The sequence below is a fragment of the Barbatula barbatula genome (assembly GCF_947034865.1).
Source record: "Barbatula barbatula genome assembly, chromosome: 7".
Taxonomy (NCBI): domain Eukaryota; kingdom Metazoa; phylum Chordata; class Actinopteri; order Cypriniformes; family Nemacheilidae; genus Barbatula; species Barbatula barbatula.
In genome coordinates, this window is record NC_136770.1 from 23,484,903 (window position 1) to 23,501,166 (window position 16,264).

Genomic DNA, 16,264 nt, shown 5'->3' on the forward strand with positions numbered 1-16,264 from the left:
CAATTATACCGGTATTGAGGGACAGGCACTACAATGGTTTAGATCTTACTTGTCAGACAGACATCAATTTGTCCATTTAAATGGGGAATCATCCAATTTAACGCAAGTAAATTATGGGTTACCTCAGGGATCGGTTCTGGGACCCGTGCTGTTCTCCATATACATGCTTCCCCTTGGAAACATTATTAAAAAACATGGAATTAGCTTCCATTGCTATGCAGATGATACTCAGCTATATATCTCATCAAGACCAGATGATTCCTCCCAGCTACCCAAATTGGCAGAGTGCATTGAAGATATAAAACATTGGATGACCTGTAATTTCCTTCTTTTAAATTCTAATAAAACAGAAATATTACTTATCGGACCTAAGACACGCAAACCAAATATTTCTGATTATAAACTGCAAGTTGAAGGATGTACTGTTACTCCAACAAATACAGTAAAAGATCTAGGCGTTATATTAGACAGCAACCTGTCATTTCGAAATCACATCTCAAATGTCACAAAAACAGCCTTTTTCCACCTAAGAAATGTTGCCAAGTTACGAAATATTCTGTGTGTTGCTGACGCAGAGAAGCTTATTCATGCATTTATGACCTCAAGACTTGACTACTGTAATGCTCTACTTAGTGGTTGTCCTGCATCATCAATAAACAAACTACAGTTAGTTCAGAACGCAGCTGCCAGAGTTCTAACCAGGTCCAGAAAATAGGATCACATAACCCCAATTTTATCAACCCTTCACTGGCTACCCATTAAGTATCGTATTGACTTTAAAGTTCTTTTAATCACTTATAAAGCCTTAAAGGGTTTAGCCCCTACCTACCTAACAGAGCTTCTATCACACTACAACCCATCACGCTCTCTAAGATCTCAAAACGCAGGACTTTTGATAATACCTAGAATAACTAAATCCACCAAAGGGGGTCGAGCTTTCTCATACGTAGCACCTAAACTCTGGAACAGCCTTCACGACTCTATTCGAGGATCAGACACACTCGCCCAATTTAAATCTAGATTAAAAACGCATCTTTTCAGCCAAGCATTCACTTAATGCAAAATATGCTAAATAAACCACCAGGAGATGCTGACATTAGATATTATTTTACTAGAATAATTGGATTTATTATATAAAACACCATGTAGTGTGTTTTACCCTTTCTTGGGTTTTTCGTTTTTCCCCTGTAAAGCTGCTTTGGAACAATGCAAATTGTGAAAGGCGCTATATAAATAAAATTGAATTGAATTGAATTGAATTTTTATACAAAATTGACAGCACTGTTTGTTTAGTTTTCTTAACACTGAAATTAAAGTGCACGTCGTACGCCGATTTCCCATATGCATGTGCGTAACAACAATGCTTTTTTTTGATAGCCCTAGTTTTCGACAATTATTTTCACGCTGAAAATAAAGTGCACATCACACAATCATTTCGCATCACCGCATGTGGACATTTTTTAAATGACAGTCCCAGTTTATACCAATTATCTTCACACTGTACAACAATTGTGTGACAATTTTCGACCACATTCGTTGTCCAATTTGCATTTTTTCTTCACAGCCCTAGTTTTTGGCAATTATTTGCATACTAAAAAATAAAGCACACATCTTGTCAATTTTCCATCCCTGCATGCATAAAAATGCTTTTCAAGTTGTATTTCTTTATCATTGGCCCTATTTTTGCCTATTAGTTTCAGGCTAAATACAGTCCCACCACTACCAGCGCACAACAATGCTTTTCAAGACAAAAATTCAAACATTGTTTGTGTTATGCTCTTTTTAACATCATGTCATCATTTTGTGTAGATGTTGTGCTACTTTTAACACAAAAGTGCGTTGTCCCAGAACAAACACAACACACGTTGTATTGTATTTTTAGAGTGTTGCGAAAAATCATCCAGGCCGTCGGACACAATGAGTCGGGCGAGTCTGAGCTGCCATGTCTTTTTCTATCAATTAAATGCCTCACTTCCTCCCGGCCTGTGATTTACCTTATCTCTCTGCCTCGCGCCCATCATGCAGATGCCTCATCGGCATGCAGGTTCCATCAGCTGTTTGTCATCTTATGTCAAAGTGAATAATGAATGTCTTGGGAGGCTTTTGGATCATTTGAATGTGGGCAGCTGGTCTGGTCCCGGCGGAGTTTGATCAGCCTGTCAGATGATTAATCGGGAGGTCATCGCATTGTGGCTTAACCAAAGGCTTTCTAAATGAGCTATTCTGGCAGGTAGGTCTCATTGTGGTCCAGAGGAATCACTGTTGCAAGTATCGGGATGGATTTTTGATTTGCTTTGTTGGGCAAATTTGCGTGAAAGCCCAGAATGGATGAAAATCATTTTTATCTATATAGTGGTAAAATGTAGTTAACAGACGCAACAGGAGATGCTTGATATTTTTCATCTAGCCAAAATGAGAGCCTGAATTGGGATACATAGAGATTCAAAGCATTACAATAAATCAGATTAGGCAGCCTTAATATTTTGAGTGCTCTCAATGAATACGGTCGTATGTTATTTACTCATCCCTGTGCTGTTTTAAGTGGAACACAATGTGTATCTCAATTGGTAGAGCATTGCATTAGCATCGCAAAAATTGTGGGTTCGATACCCAGGGATCACATGTATACTGATAGCTTGAATCCTTTTGATTAAAAGCATCTGCCAAATGCGTAAATACAAGCATTTGGAGGAGACTTTGATAATATCTCAGCCTTCCGATTTCCAGCGTACATTTGTATGCATCACCGCCCTCCAAAACTGGAAGCTATCATTACAGCACCATCATGTCGTTCGGGTTCACATGCAGGATTTCCTTCTTTGTGTTGTTGACAGAGTAATGGCCGTCTCTTTCAAAAAGAGGTCAACATCTCTTATATAGTACATACAGGTGTGTGTCAGCGATGTGACAGCTGTGGGAGGTCCAAACCTCTCTTAAATGTCGCCGGCCTTGAAATTCATGTTATTGAACTTCAACCTCTCTATCAAGTAAATGAGCAGTGGGTTTTCCCTCTGAAATTGTAAAATATTTTTCTCTCTATGAAAGCAGACACACTGTTATGTTGGTTCACAGTATTTATTTACATTTTATTAGTTTTATTGAGGTCTGTTGATTTTTTCACTGTTTTTTTTGTTAAATTTCTAGATTCCATTGTATTTTCTGCCAGTAGTTTGTATCCTTTGTTTTGTTTTATAAAATAACATAAGACCGACTTTTCATAAATTTTATGAAAATTTATATTTTATTTTATTAATTTAATTTGTTTTTTATATATTTTTTATATTTTATTTTGACTTTATTTTGATTGTTCATGGCGATCTTGTTGTGCTTTTGATTTTAATAATTTATATATTGCTTAAAAGATACATTCATTTTATTTCAGTTTTAGTTTAGTTTTTTTTCTTGTTTACAATTTTATAAAAGAATTACGGAAAATGTTCTGGTAATTTTCTGCCAGTACCTTTATCTGTTTATTTTACGGACATTTCCGTTGATTCTAAAATGTGATTAAATGCACTGCCAAATTAAAAATACAAGTAAAACAACAGTAAAATTGAATACAGAAAATGTATTCATATTAATACAGTATTTGTGCCCTATTTTTACAGATTATTTTGAACAAGCATATGTCACTTTATATGGCGAAAACAACGTTTCTAAATTAAGTTTAACTTGAGTTTTTGAAATAATATTTAAGTTTGTATTTTGTTTGATTTTAAAATGTTTTAACAGCTTTAGTTAAAAACCTTGCTAGTGACTCTTTGACAAGAGGCGTATTAAGCAGTTTATTTAGTCATAAATTCAAAAGTGTTGCTCTCGGGAGATTTGCTGGAGTGATCTTTCACTTTAATCTCACATCTTTCTCCTAAAATAGCAACAAGTGAGACAAAAATGCATAAAAAATCATGAAGATGTAAAATTATCGTAGATTGTGAGGGTAAAATCATCAGGATTTGAGTAAATTTGATGAGAAATATTGAGACATCTCTTCTGGAACTCTAATGGAGACCTTTGTGAGATTAATGCCTCTTTCTCTCAGGAGAAATATCTGAGACGCAGACGAGACTCCAGCAAGAGTTTACGTTTGCTCTCCATTTACTCTCACTGGTGTCTGAAAGAAATAATCGAGATAATAACAAGATCTCATCTGCGATTTTTCTTTGTTTTGTGTCTTTGCGTGACAAATCACATGACCGCTTTTAAGATGGAGTGAGTTTGTTCAGGGCATTTACACAAATATTTGAGCGAACTGCTCTTCGGCTATAGACACGAGTGGGAGTTTTTTATCCATTTATGATAACATAAACGGATATGTCTCATTCTCTCAGGTATATGAGACACACTGTCAGAGCTCTGATGCTTCATACGGTGAGTCATGTGAGGTAAACATTACTGGGAGAATTAACTAAACAGTGTGGAGTTTCACTTATTCACTTGCCCCTTATTCACTGAACAGCACTGACACACTTGTGCAAAATGATATATTTATCTTTCTTTTCACATTGCTGTAACCATCCATGAAAATAGGTCAACTTTTTCTAAAAGGATGTTTTTTTATTTACACTTTGTCATTATTCGTCAAATATGATCATCTTATAGATGGTCTTATAGCTGTCAAAGTGGGATAGCAGGTTTTTTGATGTGGGTATAAAAGTACACACTCCACCCTTAAAGAAACAAAGACTGCATCCCAAAATGCCATGGAGAATCCATTACATCATCATAAAATGATCTTCATGGATCCGTAAATTCTTTCACCGCCAATTAAGTCCCAGATTTTATGTTGGCCGTGCCCATTTTTATTACCTCAAACCCTGCTTTGGATAAGATGTAAAAAAGAGACACATGGCCGCCAGTTTCATGCAAAGTCCAGATTTTAGTTATATTGAAAGACCTGAAATCTGCGTGACGTGTACCGAATTTGAATAGCAAACATTATTTTCGAATGCTGTTTTCCAGAGGAGTGTAAAAGACAGAAGACCTACTTTTCTTAAACAGCTTCAGATGTTAATTACTTTTACTTACTTTTAGTCATTTAGCAGATGCTTTTATCCAAAGCGACTTACAGAGAGTTCAGGGAGCAATAAAGCGATATGTCATACGGGAAATATCGTTCCACTCCGTTCCGATTCATGCCGACTGTAAGGTATATGTAAATGGTTTCATTTTCCACCGCCGGGCTGATAACGGAAATGATTATGTTGAATGTAAACACTAATACATCATGCACTGCCTTGGTAACACAAGAGACTGAGCTATAACGCCTCTGTGCGCATTCATTAACACGATCCGAGCCGATAACAGTTTGCAACCGTGCCGTGTTGAGCCTGGCTCACTTGGAAACATAACTGTAATGTTTCAGACTGTGCTTACAACGTCCTTTTTGGCAGATGCTTTTATCCAAGGTGATAAACGTGTATTTAATCTGTACCTTTTTATTGGTATTTGTGTCCCTGAGAACTGAACCCTCAGCCTTTGTGCTTCTTATCACATTAAATTGAGACGTTTTTAATCTCATGTTATTGAAGTTGATCCATGTTTTGTCAAGCCACACACTTATACGTTGGATCGCAATAAGACTGTCCTTTTTTTGCAGTTTCACTTCCAGGGCAGAAAAGTGGAACACTTTGTACGTGTTGGGACAACAGAGAAAGTCTCTGAGGACTAATCTTGATTCACCGTCTTGTTCCTGTCTCAGTATTTTTCACGAGCCTCATTAGATTTCAGGTGTGCTGTTGACACATACAGCGCCCGGAGGCTGAAGCATTGATGAGATACCGCTATGAATTGTGCGTCGTGTGCTCCATTAAATCCTCATTTGAGACTGTAATTGCAACTTCACGTTCAGGGAGATTAGTAAGACTTTGCGAAGTATAGACTGAATCCAATAATTTGTGTCCAGTTTAATCACTCTGGGCCAGTGGCTGCCACAAATTTTCTGGTTAAATTTGTAAGCGTGGGCATCGCTCGGGTGATTCTAGGTGACCGGGGGCCATATTTAACATTTAGGTTTTTGTTTGAGCCACAGCTTTGCGGTTTGTGGATGTGCCTCGATATGCTGTGACAGGGGACACAAGTTAAGAAACTTATATAGTTAAGCGTTATATTCAGATGACATCACACGTCTACTTTCATGCTCCGTGTACTTACGTACTTTGTTTTAATACAGCCAAATGCCCAATAAAAGTAGTTGAGTATTTTCATTTTCGAAAAAGTCGCTAGATTTGTCGCTAGTTGCGTTTTTTTCATGTCGATCTGAAAAGTCGTTCAATGTAGCGACAAAACTGCACCTATCTTTTCACGTTCTTTTTAAACCGTTTTTTAATCAAAAATTGTATTGAAAAATGTAATTTGTACTTCCCTGTGCATAACGTGTGGTTGCCAGGGTGTTTCTACGTACGTTGTTGCTAACGCCCTCTAATTGGTTGCTCTGGTGGTCTGCCAGGTGGTCATTTTCTGGCCTCGGGGGGTTTGTTCAAATATTGCTTGGTACGAACTATACTAATGGAAGTGTTGAGTTTTGTATCTAAGTGCTGTGTGACTGACAGGGGGCTGATGTGAACGCTTGTGTGTTTGTGCCCTAAAACCAGCATTCGTGCCCCACGGCAATGCATGCGTGAGTGCTCAAATGTACTTCACTTTCAACATGTCCATTTTGCTGAAGAATTAATGTAAACAGTTGGTTTGTAAACACGCAGGACAAGAATAGGATTCAGCGTAAATGCAGCTGACTATACCCGCTGCTGCAGCTCCGCTGGGGTGTTTTATTTCAATAATATTAATTTAACAACATTGACAAGTTTTCTAAAGTTCTTTGTTTATTTCTGTGGCCTTGTTACAGACTGTTTGCTAACATAATTACTTGAGAAACTTGGTAATGTTTACTTGAGAATTGAGATACTGCTCGCTATTGTTTTTCAGTTATTTTATTTGGCAGACATGTTTTTTCAAAGCTGCTTATTAAGATTTATATGTATAGTAGTGGCCAAAAGTAATATTTGTATACAATATTTGCTTGGTTTGTCTTCAACATCATTTAGAAAATAATTCCATGTATTCTATACTTTCTATATGATATTTTCAGCTTTCTATGGATGTTTGCAATTTTAGTTGAATTTTAATACTTTTTTTATTACTTTTTAGGCCAATATATTATTTGGATTCAATAAACAGTTTCAAAGTTTTAATTTTAGTAAATTAAAATAACCTTGATGTAAAGCTGCTTTGCAAATAATGCAAATATATAAATTTGAACTATAGAACAAAAATTTAATTTAACTAAAAACATGCCCAGGTGAGGAAAAGTGCACTAAAATACACTTAAATGTATTTAAATGGCTCTATTTTTACACACTAAATTTGTACTTATATATGCGTTCGATCCGAGAGAATCGATTGCGTATAGACGGAAACAAATGTATAATACAATGCAATGTAAGCAGCTTTGGATAAAAGCATCTACCAAATGCATAAATGTAAATGTAATACAAAATCTTTAGTACCTTTTAAGATAAACCGAGAAGATCTACTGTAAGTGTTATATTGAGAAATGTACTAGATTTTTTGTATATCAAGTACAAACTTAATGTGTAGAAATAGAGCACTTTACATACACTTATAGAAGTTCTCACTACAATTTTTAAACCTGTGGGTGTGCAATATATGAGAATTAATTTGAATAATTGTAAAAATTTCCACAGTTGAACATCACTTTTGGCAACTACGGTTCATCAATCCACACATTTTCTTCTTAACGTTGCTTTCAAAACATTCTTAAGCCACAGCTAATAATATGAACCACTTGAAAAAAAGAATTAGATCTTGCAATTAAGATAAATCCCAACGGCATTTGGATAGCTCAGTGTCCAGGGCTTCCAGAAGGGTCCCGGCACATATGACGTCCCGTTAACCCGTCGTCCGTGCCGGTGCCGGGGCGGCTTCCTAGCGAGTCCCTCTGGATGGAGATCACAGCAGTGAGTCACACTTAATCACAGCACACAGAGGAACCACAGCCGAGGTCACGTCCGCCCGAGCCAAAACACAGCAGCATTCTACAGCAACAGCAGGGGGTTCCAGACTGAGAGCTGTGGAGTGGCTCCAGCCATTAGTGCTCCACGTCTGTTTATGTGTGTCCGTGAAAACATAACACAAACAGTGTCACCCAAATTGGATGGTTTAAAATAGACGTGAAACCTTTCCGTAAGTGGGTAACGAAGTGTCAGGTTATGATTGTGTTGTGTGTTGAGGTTTGACATATTGACTGTGTCAGGAAGATCAGGAGTATATTAAGTTGTCAGGACCTCATTAAACTGAGGTCCCGAGTCGCTGATGAAGTTAAATAGCGAGAAGAGTTCTGGTGGCTCTGTTATGAGTTCAAGTTGTCCGTCTAAACTGAGAGTTCTGTCATTATGTGCCCTCACCTATATTTGTCAATATTCATGTGCTTGTATATTTATATTTATGCCATATGTCATGTTTTATGTCGTGTTGTGTGCTACATATTTTGCTTTTCTGTGTTATGTTAGCGTTATGTCCTGTCTTGTGATTTCAAATATGTGTTATATGCCACGTCAGGTTGTGTGTTATGTTATATTTCTTTATGTTGGGGTTGTGGTGTGCTATGTGTTTAATTTTGTGTTTTGTTATAGGTTATGTTGTGTATTGTTGTTTTGCCATTCTGTGTAATGTTCTGTGTTTTTTGTTATATTATGCTAGGCCGTGTTGTGTTGTAATGTCTTGTTGTGTTATGTATTTAGTTTTGTGTTATGCTTTGTCAATGTTATTTTGTGTTGTGTTATGTGTTTTAGTTTGATTTGTTTTATGTTGTGCTATGTGTTATACGGTGTATGTTACATTGCGTTTAAGGTATATGCTGTGTGTTATGTTATATTATGTTGTGTTATGTGTTTTAATTTATATTTTGTTTTGTGTTATGCAACAGTGTGTGTTATATTATGTTGTTTTGTTTAAATGTTATCATTATCATTATGTTGTTATGCTTTGGGTTTTATGTTTTGTATACTGTGTGTTATGTTATGTGTTGTGTTATGCTATGCATTATACAGTGTATGTTATGTTGTTGTTTTGATATGTCATTTTGTTATTGTTGCAGTTTTTTATGTGTGTTTTTTTAGGTGATGATAAAATAATTTTATTAAAATATATACTGTATATTAACAGTTCACAGAATCAGTATTTTTAGTGAGGTTTTCATTTAAATTTCATTTAACATGTGCAGTTTTTTTCTGATCTCTTTTGCAGATGTACATACAAACAACCACACTGACCATCTCGGTGAGTTTGAGCGCGTCCGTGTCTCTGGGAATGCTCTACATGCCGAAGGTCTACGTAGTGTTGTTCCACCCGGAGCAGAACGTGACCAAGCGCAGCACTCGCAGCCTGAAGGCCGTCGTCACTGCCGCCACCATGTCCAACAAGTTCAACCCTAAATCCAGCTTGAGACCCAACGGAGAAGCCAAATCTGAGCTCTGTGAGAGCCTGGAAACTCAGGGTGAGAATCTTTATTGCTATTGACACTGATGTTTATAACGATATAAACTTGTTATTGTAATCTTTACAAGAATGTGCACGGTTCCGGGCAATCTACGTTCAATCGCTATATTACACACAATTTGTTTTTCTAACAAAAACGATTTCACAGTGCGGCCTGTAAACCTTCTCTCCGGAGAAGCGTTTGTTTTACAGTTTCTCAGTCATTTCTCGAGTCATCTTTAACATTCGCAAACCACTAAAAGCACTTCTCAACAACACCAAAAAAAAACGATTTGTTATAAATATCAACAAATGGAGCAAAAGCCTGCAACTTTAAAATCCACCTAAAGCAACGTAGTAATGCAATGTAAACATTTAATGTCCTGGCACCGGATTTAAACAGATGTGGGCGAGGCTGTTTGTTTGTACATTATCAAGAAGTAAAGCGCTTGAATCGCTTGAACGGTCCTTAAAGAAACATTCTCCGGCTAATTTGAATATCAATAAAACGCAAAGGCTGACTAACATGCTTTAGAAGAAGAGCAGAAGAAGAAGAAACCTGCTGTCTCCGCAGAAATAAAGCAAACACACTCCTGAGACCTATACAGTAAAGGCTGTGTCTCAGTTCACATAATGATATAGTGTGGACCGAGGTTGTGAGAAGAACTAAGAATCAGAACAAAGAAAATCATTTTATTTTGCACTTGAACAAATTGTTTGCACGCGTGGGCATATTGTGGGTGAGCTGAATAATTGCAGAAATAGTCACAGGTGAAAACAAGAGGGTCTGAAATACCAGGAACTCGAGGGACGCTCGATTGTAAACATTCATCATGTTAATAATTACTCAGGGGCTTTTTGAAAATGATGCTAAAGGAAACCACTCAAGTGTGGACAGTGCCACCCCCCTCCTCCCATACAGAACCGAAAAAACCTTCGGTAAAAAGTTTCTTTATTATTTTTTATAATGTACTTTTTCTCTACAACGAACCTTTTGTTAGAACGCTTCTGTGAGAACATTTCATAAACATTTATTTGTATAATTGTTTATTTGAACGATTGTGATGTAAGCGGCTGTGGTCAAGCATCAAAACAGTATGTGGTACTGAAAATGCATTTATGATTTAAAACATGCAATTTATGAGGTTTGCTTGCAAAAAATGGCATCAACCAGCTGTTGGATTGAACCATTCAAACCCCGACTTCTTTAATTGCAGACCCATGTTTAAGACACTCACAATTTGTGATGATTTTTCTATGATGTAAGGACGTCTTTATGTATATAGCGTGTTATACAATATAGACCCTTGTAAAGCAGCTTTGCATCAATAAACACAAAGAATTCAAAGTGAATAATAAAAAATATATATATAAATGAATAAATAATAAAAAATAATGAGAAATTTATAGCACATGTGCTAGCAAAAGAGACTTTCATATAAAAAATGTAATTTATGATGTTTTATCTTTTTCTATGAGGCTTCTTTATTTTTATAGCGTTTTACACATAAAGACCGTTTAAATTAATAAACAGAAAAATAAACAATAAAAATACTTATTTATAAATTCATAGTAAAAGCTTTTCTGGTCATACTTCAGTATAGGGAGTGACCTCAAATATGAATCTTTTCGAAAACGTGCCATGCTTCGGCTTGCACATTGCCCTTCACTTCAGTGGAACTTTGGGCTTTTGTAAATGAGGGCTTTTTAAAAGCGAAGGCAGTTTCTTTGCTCTCTGAAACTCAAAGTAAACTCACGGATAATCTATCCTCTGCTCAGGGACGCTCGGCAATTACACAAATGCACTAGTTGGAAAATTAGATCTCGATTCTAATTGATACACGATCTTGTTTTCAGACCTTCTTGTAAATTGCATTAAGTAAAAGTGTCTGTTAAGTGACTTAATGTACTGTTGCGCCATTGCGGCGTACTTGTAAGTGAAATGCACAGCGTTAAATAATTAAATAACGTGGTGAGATATTGTATTTCTGCTCGAGCGAGGACCATCTCTATATGAGCATTACATACAGTAATCCCCATTAGTCCCCATTACCGTGCGCTGCAAAGGCAGAACCTGTAAAGAAACTGTGTACCTAACAAGATTTCTATTTTCAGTCATATGAAACCGCTGTATGATGCATTTCCCTCCTGTTGCTTTCACATGTTTTACCGACAAATGACTAATATGACTTCAGGAAAGCATATGTGCCAAATTTGTGATGTTTTCAACACGCATGTGTCTTTTTAAGCACTTACAGACACACTTTTTATCTTACATGCTGGAGGTTTTAAAGGAGAATGACAAGGATGAGTTTTAGACAGATTTGATGTCGATGTTCTTAAAGCGTCGCTGTGTTTGTTTGTTCTTCAATAGTCAGGGTGTGACGCAGCGGTACACTTTTAAAAATAAAGGTGCTTTAAAGGTTCCTCAGCGATGCCATAGAAGAACCATTTTTGGTTCCACAAAGAATTATTTAGTCAAAGGTTCTTTATAGAAGCATCTCTTTCTTACCTTTTTATAATCTGAAGAACCTTTTTTGCCACAAAGAACCTTTTGTGAAACATAAATGTTCTTCAGATGTTAAGGGTTCTTCATGGAACCTATAGATAAAAAGGTTCTTCCATGGCATCCTGAAGCACGTTTATTTTTATCGCCATAGAAAATCGCATGCATGCCACAATAAAATTAATTTGAATTGTTTTTTTATTGCTATTATGTTCATTTGTATTACTTATATAGGATAGTTTTGATAAGCTGGAAGTGGCCTGTTCCCGTTCTGCATTTGTGAGTTGTTATCATCCAATGATATCAACAATCATGCAAAAAAATGATATTATTATTATTAATTATATTAATAATGCACATGTATGAGAAAGTACGTATTTATTAAACATTATCAACTATATATAATTAAACCTTATTTAACTATAAACATTTAAATCAAAATATATATTTTTCTTTTGAATTTATAAGTGGATGTTTCCTCAGATGTCACCTACCACCAGGGGGCGCAATGCGTATCACCAGACCTTAGATCTGACATACTGATCTGAAGGAATAGTTCACCCAAAAACGGTGAACAGAAAGTCATTTTTATTCCTACTATGAAAAGTCAATGGGGACCATTTTTGGGGTGCACTACTCTAGTTTGATGGACTTCCATGACGACAGTGTTGCAAGCCAAGGCACTTTTTAATCTCCTGTTAAATTCTTCCAGTGTTTTCTAAAAGCTCTATACACCGTTCTGAAAGTAAAACTGGCAAGCCATCATGCAATACTTGTGTTGTGCAAATTTAGAGTGTCGATGCATGCAAACATCTCGAAAGACAACATCCACCGTGCTTCAACCTTGCCAAAGAACGAGGATCAATATCGAGCTCTATCGATCCCGCTTCATATAGCACCTTTATTTGAAGATCAACGGTTACCTCTCATGTGTCCGGTAAGGAAAAGAGTTTTGCTCCTGTGTGAGTTGAAAACGTGATCAATACCAAATTGAGTCTATTTTACATCAGCGGAGTGTGTGTCAGTATTTGTATCAATGTTTGTCTCCTTGAAATGGTCTCTTGATATCATGATCTTGCACTCCTGAAATAAACTAATGCGTTCTCTGTTTGATATAATGGACGCCATACAAGCGTATTGATTGTTGAATATTGCAATATTACATTTTGGAGCTTTGCTTAGAGATGCTGTTTTTCTGCCATGTGCGGTATAGAGCCAACTTGAATCTCATATGCCAGAATGAAAGAAATTTTGCAACTCTGTTTAATAGGCAGGGCTCCCCTTTAAAACGCTTATATTGTTATAATATGTGCATACATTTCCACCTCAGAAGACGATTTTACAATTCTTAAAAGGATATAAATACAAATTCTGTCAGCGTTTATACACCATTATCTAGTTAAAAACCCGATTATGACTCTTTCTTCCGAGGAACAAAACAGAAGATATTTTGAGAAATGTCTCAAGGGGTTTTGTGTTCATACAATGGAAGTCAAATATCTATAAAAAGTCGTACAGGTTTGGAATGACCTGAAAGTAAATAAATCATGACAGAATTGTAATTTTTTGTAAACTGTTTCTTTAACTTATTCTGTTGTTGAATATATGATAACGATTTTTGTACATTTTAGTTTGCGGATGGTCATATGCAAAGATTCGTTTTGAGCATTTTTAGGGTTGGATAATATATGCAGTAGATTCGTTTAGATTTCCATTTAACGTCAATTATTTTTAATACCTTCTGGCAATTTCTGTGCAAGGTTGTTGAATAAAGGTCACTTGAGTTTGGAAAAAAATCCTCTGTGCTTTAAAGTTCAGTGGATCTTCAGATGGCTGAATAATATTTATAAAAATCTTTTTTACATTGGGTTTCTAATCAATAGATCCAGATATTTTACACGACTGTGTAGTCTGAATTCTGTTGGCTTGACTTTGGCCTATTGATCATTCGCATTTCTGTTTAATGTGATTTTATGAATACATTACTCTGAGATTCAACATCTATAACAAAGTTTATATTAAGCAGAGGTTTTTCGATGCGGGAATCCAAACAATAATATTATATGATGCTGCTTAAATCAAATTTGCTTTGTTATAATTATTCAAATGACTTGTATTTAAGCAACTTATTTATAAAGCTTTTGTGATTTAAATTACATCCAGTCTTACATGACCATCTATCTTATCTAATCTATTTAGCATAAACTATCTTTCCTTGTGAAGTATTCACGGCCTTAGCCAAATGCTTGTTTTACTAAATAAGAAATTCCACATTTAAATGTAGCTCTCGGTAATATTTTCAGTTCAAAACCCCGAAACTTGCATTTATTTTAATGTGACATTATTTTATGTTTGGAAATATGTAACAGAGATAAAATGCTGAAGTGCTTTTTACATCATTATTCGGTCCGGGTGTCGCAGAAGATCTAAACATACAGGGATGAGAAACGATTGCTCTGGCGAGAACACAATTACCTCATAATTGCTCTCTATTTGTGAATCATTACAATAACTACCACATTTTCTTGAAAACGTTACCCCTCGGTTAAGCATCATTATTCAGGCCGCGAATGTGTGATTGTGCTTAATTTTGATATAAACAATAATTTTTCCTTAAGATTTGTGGTAGTTGTACGTTTCATACTGTTTTGCATCACCTTCAATGACTTCATCTAGTTCATGTGCTCCTACGGTGTGACAAATGTCTTTTTAAAAGTTTATAATACCACATAGTTTCTCAATTAATATGATTATAATTGCTGCAAGTATAAAAATTACAAAATGATTAGTGAGCTGCAGCTTAAAACAGTTTTAAATGGAGTATTGCATGTCACGCCGCAGGATGTCTACTTCTGAAAAGTGTTTCCTATCAACTACCGGTACACGACAGAAAACAAACATTATCAATGAACCAAAAACAGCTTCTTACATTTCAGAGAGATCATATGAAAATACAAATATTTTATAAAATAACAGTTGCAAACTGCACACAGAATACTTTTCTATAGATTTACTTTGGTATGTGTTCTTTCTGTGGTCATATAATGTCTCATTTTGTCAGTTTGTTTATTTCTATCAAGCATTTTTAGGAGAAACATCTGAGACTGAGTTGATACTTAACAGAGAACACATTCACCGCTCAAATGCTAGAAAGAGCCACATCTGAGCAATAAGATTTTCATCTGTGATGTAAGCCTTCACCTGTGGTTCGGGACGTGTGCAAATCGAGCCGATCCAAAAAGAGAGTTGATACATTTCAGTGAAATGTAAACAATGTCGTCGGTTGTTAAACGAAATCAAGTTATATTTCGTTTAATGATTAAACTGCCAATGCTGTTACATCTGCATTGGAAACAATATGCTACAGTCACGCAAGGCGCGTTATTGTGAAGAGATAAATGTCTGTAGCCACGTTTACATGGACACATCAGATTGAATTATTCAGATCTGAACGTAGTGTTTACACGATTCAAATCCGATATAATCTTCTGACATGCTCACACTGCACAAGTGTTCCCCTAAATACCCACATAAAACGGTGCTTTAAAGGAAAATTGTGTATATTTTATGTTTCAAACGGCACGGAAAAAGGAAAAGTTTATAACAGGCAGAGTAATGTGAGACCTAAAGATAGCAACCCAAGTTGTTTTTATGCATATTTAAAGGAAAACTTTGAGAACAGTCCATGACCTAGTTCTCACAAGCTGTACCTCAAATTATCCGGAGCTAAAATCAAACCCCTCTATTGATATATCTGTCATCTTGTCCCGCCCCCGGCTGAACCAGAGGTTCTGATTGGTTGTGCCACTAAGTTAGACAATCTGTCTGACCGTGTCTACGGGTCAGTGCTCCTGAACGTGCATCGTGAGAATCCAAACTGGAGAATTGCTGGCGTTTTGGACCAGTAGTTTGGAAAGTGATGGATCAAATGGCATCTCACCCTCTTTATAGCAATGGCTCTGCATGATTGCATGAAGTAACCTTTTGATCTTCATATAAAGATGCAATGAGCTCCATTTTGCTTTCTTTGGCAGGGCTGTTACACGCAATTTGAGCCGTGCTTGCGATCTTATCCCATTGCATTGCGGTTGAACATTTCCGTGTTGGAAAAAAACTAATGAAAATGACAATATTTTTAATGAGTGTAACAATTGATCGGTGACCTTTGTTTGTATGTCCTCTCGTGTAGTCACTTACAGTCAAGCAAAATTTAGCAAAATATCTGTATTGGTTCAAGATCTGAAATGAAGCTCAAAATATAGTTTT

The 16,264-nt window shown here is 36.1% G+C and overlaps 1 protein-coding gene across 1 annotated transcript in view; it reads left to right on the forward strand.

Moving 5' to 3' along the window:
* Nucleotides 1–16,264, forward strand: part of grm4 (glutamate receptor, metabotropic 4) — a 55,864-nt gene that overhangs the window by 38,713 nt on the left and 887 nt on the right. Inside the window, exon 8 of the mRNA XM_079460712.1 lies at nt 9,262–9,511. Coding sequence (XP_079316838.1) covers nt 9,262–9,511 — 250 coding nt within the window. The remainder of the gene's footprint in view (nt 1–9,261; nt 9,512–16,264) is intronic.